We start from the raw sequence: 9,971 nt of genomic DNA on the forward strand, positions 1-9,971 counted from the left end.
CGTGACCTAGGCAATCCTGTTGGAATCTAGATGATACAGGCTCGGTGCCCGGATCCCGTTTGTTTTCTCTGTTCAAATGCAGGAAATCTGAAGCCCACAAAGCGCAGCAGAGCAGTCTCACGCCACAGACAGACTCAGCAGTTGAAGAAAAGTGTTTATTGGGGGTGTGAAAACACATGCGGCAGAGGCTCAGAGAAAAAGACCCTCCAAACCCAGATCAGGAACTCCGGAAGTGGGAAAGCCCAGTCTCAGGAGGGTGTGGTGTTTAAAACCCGCTGAAGAGTCTTTCTCCCCTTGAGGGTTGGTCCACAACAGTTCTTGTCATGGTCTGGCCTTGAACTTGAGCCAGTCCATCAATGATCCCAACTACCTCACTAAAGTTAGCCTCTCCTAGTTCAAATATATCACTATCTATCCGGCATATTTCCATGTGGTCAGTACCCTTCGATAAAGGAGCTCCTCTACTGGAATAGTTAATCTGAAGCTATTCTGTAGCCTAGCCCAACAGAAGTATTCAGGATGCATTGTATGGATGAATCACTGTCTTTAGCCAGTAGGCTTCCAGAGAGCCCAGACTGCATGGTGTATATTCCAACCGTACTGCCATAAGGGTCCTTACCTCTAATCCTAAAGCAGTACAAATCAAATTTCAGGTTGACGATTTTTTTTCAGGGTATGTTTGGTGACCCAGGAGTTTGCTTGAAACTGAAGAGTCCAATTATCATGAATACTGCTGGCCTTGTTTTCCATGATACTTGTTTTGAGGACGTAGGAAGAGTAAAGAATGTTCCTTTTGGACATCTTTGGGCTATTTCACACCAGATGTTTTGTTGTGCTAAGATAGCAGCTGCCTCACCAAGACAGTAAGATATCTATCTACACACACACACACATCCAGTTTCAGAATAGGGATCCGAGTCCAGTTAGGATTGCTCTTTGTTCCCAACATGATCAGTAAGTAGTTTTGGTTGTTTTTTTTGTTGTTGTTGTTGTTGTTGTTTTGGTTTTTTTTTAAAGATTTATTTATTAATTTATTTTATGTATGAGTACACCATTGCTCTCTTCAGACACACCAGAAGAGGGCATCGGATCCCATTACAGATGGTTGTGACCCACCATATGGTTGCTGGGAATTGAACTCAGGACCCTCTGGAAGAACAGTCAGTGCTCCTAACCGCTGAGCCTTCTTGCTATGCCCTAGATGGCCTAAGACCAGCCGCCTCCCAACCCCCGCGTCGCCCCCGCCACTGTGTGGCAAAGACTTGAGAAATCCCCAAGGGGGCGGTGATACACTGCGGTGTGTCTGGTCTGACAAGTCGCGCGATCCTGCTTCGTCTGACCTGTGGCACCCACTGAAGGAAGTTAGGAACTTCTGAGCCATCGAGCCCCAGACCCACGGTGTGCCCCGAAACCGGTGAGGGGACTTCTCCATCCTGGCTGCCTGCCATCACATGGGCGCATCGTGGAGAGGTGGGTGATTCGATACGCAATAAGCAAAGAAACCGACAGGACGTTTTCCACTTTTCCGTCTGGCTTTAGGGGCGTGTAGAACACACGGCAGCCACCGGCTCGGACTCATCCTGTGAGCGACCCGCGCCGCTCCGCGAGGAACCGGCATCCCGGCGTCCGCGGGGACCCGGAGGACCCGGCCGCTCTGGCCAGCCGGCGCGCGCCTCTCTATGGTGCGGCCGAGGGGCGGGGCGCTGTTGGCTCGCCCGCCGACCGCGGAGCGCGCTGGGTAGGGCTGAGCTGCGGCTTGCCGGGCGGGCAGGGACAGATGGACCGCGGTGCGTCCAGAGGGAGGCCGGAGCTGGGCAAAGCGATCAAGTCCCGGGTCAGGGCTGCGGGCTTAGGGGGAGACAGGCTCAGGGTTGACCCAGAGCCTCCCACCTCCCTACCTACCCTGTCCTCCCTCTCTCGCCCTCCGGACCCCGTAGACGCTGCTCTCCCGGGATTCGCGCTTTTTCCAACCCGAAGCTGGGAGCTGGTGGGTGTGTGTGTGAGCAGAAGAGCCCTAAGCGCCCCGAGTTAGCTAAGTACCAAGGCTTCCTGTCCAGTTTGACAGTCTACATTTTAGAAATCTATTTTTTTTTAAATCTAAAACTTACTAGATCACACGGACTTCAGAAAAGCCTGAGTTGAGGAATTGGAAACATGTTGAAACGCTTAATTGTATATTTTATTTGTAGTAGTCACAAGCGCTATTTTACATGCGGAGAGAGATCTGATGGCCTTAGAGTTATGGTGAAGTGAAAAAAGGTTTGTGTTTATTCCTTTTGTTAATTACCAACATTAGGTCTGAAATCTGCATTTGATATTTTGGCACCCAACTTAAATGTGTTAACTTACACCGCAACTATATAGTTTGAGGACTGGTTTGTAAAGCCTAATAAAGGCAATTTGAGACAGGGGGTGTTTTTCTTTGTTGTGATAATGTTGTTTGATTGTTTGCTTTTTGAGACATGGTCTTCTCTATGCCCTTCCTGTTGAGCTGGGAATGTAGATCTGGGAATATCGGAGCTTGTGATTTTTCCCTGAGTACTGGGACAATAGACCTGCATCCAGCACTTTGTACTCCCAAATGCCCCCCACATACACACACCATCCAAACAACCTCTGACCTGCTGGAGAGCCGTTAGATTCTGTTTTAAAACGTTTCTAAGTGAAAGTGTCAAACATACAGAAAAGTAGAGAACAGTATGAAGAACTGTGGTCTGTTTGTCCATGCAAGGGACTGGCTGCTCTTGCAGGGACCGGGTTTTAGTTCCAAGCACCTACATGGCAGCTCACAAGACTGTGACTCCAGTCCCAGGGGATCCCATCCTCTCTTCTGACCTCTGCAAGCACTACAGGTGCAGGCAAATAATCCAAAAATTAAAAATGTTTAAAACTCAGATGTGGCGCACAGCACTGAAGCGTTTGACAAATGGACCAATCATTTATTTCAGTGGGCAGATTAGAACTCAGCACAGAATTATGCTTGCCTTAAAAAAAAAAAATAGGTTTACTTATTTTATGTTTATGAGTGCTCTATTTGTGTGTATACTTGCCTGCCAGAAGAGGGCATCAGATCCCATTACAGATGGTTGTGAGTCACCATGTGCTTGCTGGGCATTGAACTCAGGACCTCTGGAAGAGCAGACAGTGCTCTTAACCACTGAGCCATCTCTCCAGCCCCCTTGCCTTTTCATAAGAGCTCAAGGTTTGGAGTTTGTTGTTCTGGGCAATAGCTAAAAGAGGTGTCTGTTGGGGAGATAGAAGAGTAGCTCTTAGAAGTGAAGGGCGACCTATAGAAACTTGGCCATGCTTGAAAACCTTGGACACTGCAGCCAAGGACTTGATGTCTTCGTTATTAGCTTTTTGTCTTTGTATTTCTTTGAGATACTTTTAAAGACAGGGTCTCTCTATGTGGATCCAGAACTCAAAGGGGATCCACCTACCCCTTGCCTGCAGAATGCTGGGATTCTGGGATTCTTCTCTAGGGTTTTCCTGTCCCCAGCTGTGGCCTCCAAGGGAAGGTGGACCAGTCCACATCAGGTTTACTTAGGAAAAGGAGGCTGGCAGGCTTAGCTTGGGTGACCCTTATCACTACAGTGTACACTACTGCTAGGGAGGCAGGCACTGGCGTTTAGGTATTGGGACAAGCACTTTTCCCAAAAAGAAGAGACTTTTTCTTTTTCAAGACTTAGGTATTTATTTGTACATGCATATGCACCATGTGTGTGCATATACGTATCCATCCATAGGGGCCAGAAGAAAGTAGCAGATCCCCTAGACCAGGAATCCTAGGCAGTTATGAGCGGCCCGTTATAGGTGTTTCAGGTCCTCTGAAAGAGCAGCAAAGGTGCTTTAGCCACTGAGACATCTCTCCAGACCTAAAAGGAGACATTTGTTTTTCAAAAATACAGAAACAGTTGTTGGGTGCACTGCCCCTTCTTGGGGGGGGGAGGGTTCCTCAGCCTAGGGTCTTAGGGTCTTTGCTGACAGAGAGGCCTGGAGAGATAAGGAGAAGGTGAGGGGAGAGAGGGAGTCAGGGGGTTTTCACAGCTCTGACTGGCTAGCCATCAGGTCACTTCCGTGGCTCTGACTTATTAGAAATCAAGACATTTCTGCTGCTCTGACTGATGAGCAGCCACATCCTTCTTTATTTATACAAGATTCACAGAACAAAAACAGACTAATGGTTATTCAAATGGAGCAGATTATGTGTTTGATTTTTTTCATTACATGTCCAGGGTTACAAGTTCGGTTACAACTAGAAAATACAAACAGATCTTTTATTATTATTATTATTATTATTATTATTATTATCCCTGTAACTCCAATTTAAAGAATCTAAACAACAGCTCCTCCAAATCAAACACATTTATTATATGACAGCCTGCTTTTAGGCTAGCAGTGTTTTAACCACTCCAGACAAACAGAAAATATCTAAACGGGTCTTTTATGAATAGCAAATAGTAATACCTAACTTCTTTTACTATGTGTTTCATTATCAATGCTATAAAGTAGGAAAAGTTTATTTTAGTCTTACTGAGTTTGATTCCTCCAGAGATGTAACCTGTAGGACCCCCTGTCTTTAAACCATGTTTTCAGAGTTCTCTAAGCCTATAATAAGAAGAGGCCTTGAATATGTAACCTAGTCCCCTGGCCAGTCAGGGTTTGTCAATTGTCTTTGTCTACCCTGCACCAAGTATACTGTTTTAAGTTTGCTCAGGGCAGATATCCCAAGAAAGGTTCCTGAAGTAATGGCCTCATCTAGCTATGTGCCTATCTGTGTTTAATGATCTCCAGGGAATAAGGAAACCTTCCAAATAGCGGCCAGATAAAGTTAACTTAAGGATTTTCCTAAAAAGACTCAGAATTTTTTTTTCCTCAGGAGAAGACATAAAATGTATCATAATGCAGAAGTTCACAATCACCCAACATGCAGAGACCAAAACCCAAAAGTAAGAGAGAGAAGGACAGCGGTGGCAGCTAACCTCCTAGCTTTGCTGGAACTGTGTCAATCAAGCAACTGTGCTGGGGTCATGACTCGCCACTTCCAGTGGTGGTTATGGCTGAGCCAGTGCACAGATACAATGGATGCCTAATCATATACATCCTGACGGAGTTCTTTAAATGCCTAGCCAGAAAAAAATAACATTCAATGGGCTTTCTGAAATTCTTCTTGGTACTGCATAAACTGTTTCTCCTGTAAAACTGACTTATTAATTTTGACCATACAGCATATTGTACGCCATGTAAGGGACACTATTTTTCTCTGCCGATGTTGGTTGTTTACGTATATTGTGATCCTGTCGTCCATATTTTTCTTTGGTTTCTATTTTAGGATGCAGGGGATGAGAACAAGGATTGCCTGTTGGTTCCTGATGGCTTTTACCATATTGACACAGCTTACGATGGCATCCAAAGTTGAAAAGACTCGTGCTTTACCGCCGTGCTGTAGCACAGAATCCCTCATTTCCAGCATCGGTCTGGGGATCTTCTGCCTAGTGGCCGACAGACTTCTTCGGTTTCCCATAATTCAGCACAATGACTGGCTTCGTGCCCTCTCAGATAACATAGTACACGGAGTGATCGGCATGTGGTCATGGGCAGTAGTCACTGGAATCAGGAAGAAGTCTGACTTCGGAGAAGTTCTCTTAGCAGGATTCTTAGCGTCTGTCATTGATGTGGACCATTTTTTTCAAGCTAGATCCTTATCTTTGCAGGTAAGACGTCAGTGTAGTCAACTTTTCTGGCTTTAATGTCTTTGGTACTGCCCTGCTGATCTTTATAGCCATCATAAGCTAGAAAGGATGTCTTAACTTTAAAATAGGAAAATTAATTCATTCAACTTTTGGGGGGGTGTCTACACGTCCCTAAAGATGCAAGAGACATGGTGCTAATCAAATTTGCTGTCACAAAGGCCCGTATAGACATAAGTAAGAACTATTAATTGTTCTGAGAGGTCCAGTGCTGGCCCATGGAGCAACTGGTGAAAGTGAACGGTTGTCGCTCCTAGTCTTCCCGGGTCAGTGTTCTGTCTTCATAACCATACTTACACTCTCCTTACTCTTTATGTCTTACTGTACATCTCCTGTGCATGCCATTAATGAATAATTAAGTCACTCCTGGGGAATGACTTAAGTTGGTTTAACTTCTCCAGTCTCACTTAAGGCCAAAAATATGCATCTCAACAAACTGGCTACAGTAGTCTCTGGTGGAGAAATCAAAAATCATATTGGGGCCTTCAAATGTTTAGCTTTGTAATGACAAGCCTTGCAAAGTTAAGCTAAACTTAAAATAGTATCTTAGTTAACATTTTCTAAATATTATATTTTCTAAATATCAAAAGATTTTCCTGCCTTTTATATGCTATGATTTACACACATTTCAGAAAAGAAGTATAGGCTCAAAGCAAGGATTTTGCCTTGTTAGCCACTGGCCTGGTCCACCTTGTGTTCAGTAACTATCTGCCCACTGGTGGATAAAGTGTCACTTCTTCGTTTTGTCAGAATCAAAGGATGTGTCAGAGTCATTGACCCTGAAGCTCAGTCAGGAAGGAGGAATAAATACTGATTCAAGATAAGTTTTCGCTTTTTCCCCTTTAAATGAAAGTGAATATTCTACTCCCTCAGCTTTAGCATAGGGAGCAATAACTTAAATAACAAGAGAATGTTATTTCAAATGTTCGTAGGAAATTCTGAATGTCTTTATGGCTATAATAAAACAGTTATAAATTCTCCCTTTGCCCTGCATTAATGAAGGAATATTTTATTTGCTGTGTGTATATACTCTTAGATGTTTCAAGAAGTTCTTTTGTTTTGTTTTGTTTTGTTTTGTTTGGTTTTTCGAGACAGGGTTTCTCTGTATAGCCCTGGCTTTCCTGGAACTCACTCTGTAGACCAGGCTGGCCTAGAACTCAGAAATCTACCTGCCTCTGCCTCCCAAGTGCTGGGATTAAAGTTGTGTGCCACCACTGCCCGGCTAAAAAGTTCTTAAAAAGCACAAATTATAGACTAGGAAGGGATGGAGCGAGGATGAGTCACAGGCACAGGGTTGAGGCTGGACAGAAGGAAGAACTCCCAATGTCTCTGGCACTGTAGTAAACGACGTCTGCTTCAGAGTAGCCAGAGAGTACAGGTTGTATTTTCAGCACACACGCACATGTTAATTGCTGAAGTGAAGGCTATACCACTTACTGTTATACAACCATCACGCTTTATATACATGTAGGAACTGTCACATTGACCTCCTTAGACATGTACAAATATCATTTATCAACCAGAAACTTTAAAATAGGACCAGAAGGATGACTCTGTGATTAAGAGCACTGGTTGTTCTTCCAGAGGACCTGGATTCAGTTTCCAACACACGGGTGGCAGATCGCAACTGCCTCTAACTCCAGTTCCAGGGGACCCAATGCCCTTTTCTGGCTTACACACACAGACACACATAAAGGGAAAAATTTTAAAGTTAAATCTCAGGGGAAAAACAACTTTGAGTAGGGCTGGAAAGATGGCTCATCAAGTAAAGATATATACACTTAAATACACAGAAATGTTTTAATTTTAAATATTATTTAAACCTTAATTACATAAATCACATGCTTGGGATATAAATTAGGTTTGTGATGTTTAAAGCCAATACTGAGAAACTCATAAAATCAAAAACCTTCATTTCATTGTTAATGCAAAGGATATGCTAGCCATTCTTTTGTCATCTGATATATATTTTTTATAAGTTAAAAAAACTAGGGAGGCAAAGGCAGGCAGATTTCTGAGTTCGAGGCCAGCCTGGTCCACAGAGTGAGTTCCAGGACAGCCAGGGCTACACAGAGAAACCCTGTCTCAAGAAACCAGAAAAAAAAAAAAAACAAAAAACCAAAAAACCAACAACTCACTTTTGCTTTAGAATACCGTAGAGAGTGGGAAGGGAAGCCATTGACTTGGAAACCATGTGTTAGGCTGGCCTGCGGCGTTGTGCTTTGCTTGCATTGCAGTTGAAGCTGGGTATGTTAAAATACCGAGAGGCAGCCGTGCGGTTTGACAGAGGAGGAAATGATAGTAGCTGCTCCTTCTCCCCCAGGCCGCTTTGACTCTCCCGAGGAGACCTTTCCTTCACTGCTCCACTGTGATACCCGTCGCGGTTCTGAGTGTGAAGCTCGCCCTGCACTTGTTCAAGCTCAGGGACTCGTGGCGCTTTCTCCCGTGGATGGTATTCGTTTCCTGGACCTCACACCATATCCGAGATGGAATCCGTCATGGCCTGTGGATATGCCCATTTGGAAAAACTCCTCCTTTGCCCTTCTCGTTTTATGTAATAAGCACGTTGTCCCTGCCACACCTGTGTTCATGCCTGATGTATTTAACAGGGACCAGACAAACGATGTCTTCAAAATACGGAGTGCGTATTGATGTCTGAGATGACCATATATATATGGCTCTAAGAGAAGGAACTAGTTCAGATGATCCAATATTCAAGTGAAACTTATAAAACATAGGCACTTTATTAAGTTTTTACAGTTCGTGTGCCCTCTTGTCTGTGAGCATGCTCAGTACTTGTGCGCCCCTCTTGTCCAGGCATGCTCAGTACTTACACTTCTGTCTTTACGTGTGTATCCAGTGCAGTACTGGATTTGCCCTCATTTCATGCTGGATCCAGTGTTGCCGCTGCTTTGTCTGACATTAATGGTTTTGTCTTATTAACATCTAACGCATTGTCTAGACATCTCTCTTGAAAACCAGTCCATCTCCTGACCAAAAAGCTCAAAGTTCTGGATCACTAATTTGGATTTATATTTTTCTGAGCCACTAAGACAATGAAGAGGGCAAAATAAATGTTTATGATAAGACATAAGTCAAGAGCTAACAATTATTTCATATAATGTTGGTCCTGACTGAAGTAATGACATTAAAATGTTTTGTGGATAGTAGTTATTGGCACTATCTAAAATAATAGCATTAAATCTAAGTTATATTTTCAGAAACCAATTTAGGAAGTGATTATTATCACATTATCTGTAATTACATTCACCGAAATTCATGGTGGGTGGTGGTTAATGTCTTTGGCCAAGAATCTCATACTTTTCACTGATTTGGAAAACATGACTGGATGTTTAAAAATATTTGTTGACAAAGAGACTTAACAAAACAATAACTGGATCATCACTAAACTTAAAACACAAATGCAGTCATGAGCAATGGCGTCGTTTCAGATGCAGACTGCTGACAGCCACTAAATCTGCAACAGTGCGGACGGAGACTGTTACATACTAGCCTAGAAGATGTATGAAATTAATTTTTTAAATAATCTCTGTACTGAGAAATAAAAGACTTTTCAAAATAAAGTCATTTTTGCTGGACTTTGCTGTTTCTTTTGTTCTTTCAGATCAGATGGTTCACATGACTGACCTTTCCTACAGAAGGAAGAGCATTGCTGGAAATGTTCCGTGTGAAGTTCCATATGAGCATTATATTAATATCTTGCCCCAGAGCTCCTGCCATCCTTTGTGGCATATATGATACCCATTTTCTTAGGATTCTTTTTTTAACTTATAATTTGTAAGGCTAGGAGTTGTGTGCCTTGTTCTCCGAGGAAAGTTGATAACTCAGAACGTGATGTCACAGCCAGACCAGGCTCTGACTTTACAGAGTTCTGTAGATTGTTGGAAAGGTTCGGGATTACTGGAGAGTTTTTCTTGTTAAATAGGTTACAGTCTGTGATCTTATTCAGCCTGTTAGATCTTATAACCTATTATAACTGTCAATTTGGGTGGTATGTTAGTAAGTACATAAAGAATAAATTTAATTAGATTTACTTTTAAACAGATGGTTTTGCAGGGCTATGGTGGCGCACACCTTTAATCCTAGTACCCAGGAGGCAGAGGCAGGTGGATCTCCAAGTTTGAAGCCAACTTGAACTACAGAGCAAGTTCCAGGACAGCCAGGGCTATGCAGAGAAACCAAAAAAAAAAAAAAAAAAAA

The 9,971-nt window shown here is 43.3% G+C and overlaps 1 protein-coding gene across 3 annotated transcripts; it reads left to right on the forward strand.

Annotated features, from left to right (window-relative positions):
- Positions 1–1,718: 1,718 nt before the first annotated feature.
- Positions 1,719–9,334, forward strand: Tmem267 (transmembrane protein 267). 3 transcript variants are annotated; one of them, XM_029544084.1, is made up of 3 exons: positions 1,719–1,738; positions 5,333–5,714; positions 8,074–9,334. In XM_029544084.1, the coding sequence occupies exons 2-3, from the start codon at positions 5,334–5,336 to the stop codon at positions 8,407–8,409; spliced, it is 717 nt and encodes a 238-aa protein (XP_029399944.1). In that variant the 5' UTR covers positions 1,719–1,738; position 5,333; the 3' UTR covers positions 8,410–9,334. The 3 variants fall into 3 exon arrangements, with proteins under 3 accessions (XP_029399944.1, XP_029399943.1, XP_021064378.1); XM_029544083.1 differs by lacking the exon at positions 1,719–1,738 and adding an exon at positions 1,883–1,987; XM_021208719.2 differs by lacking the exon at positions 1,719–1,738 and adding an exon at positions 2,157–2,259.
- Positions 9,335–9,971: the final 637 nt, after the last annotated feature.

Source organism: Mus pahari, chromosome 11 (assembly GCF_900095145.1).
Source record: "Mus pahari chromosome 11, PAHARI_EIJ_v1.1, whole genome shotgun sequence".
Classification (NCBI taxonomy): domain Eukaryota; kingdom Metazoa; phylum Chordata; class Mammalia; order Rodentia; family Muridae; genus Mus; species Mus pahari.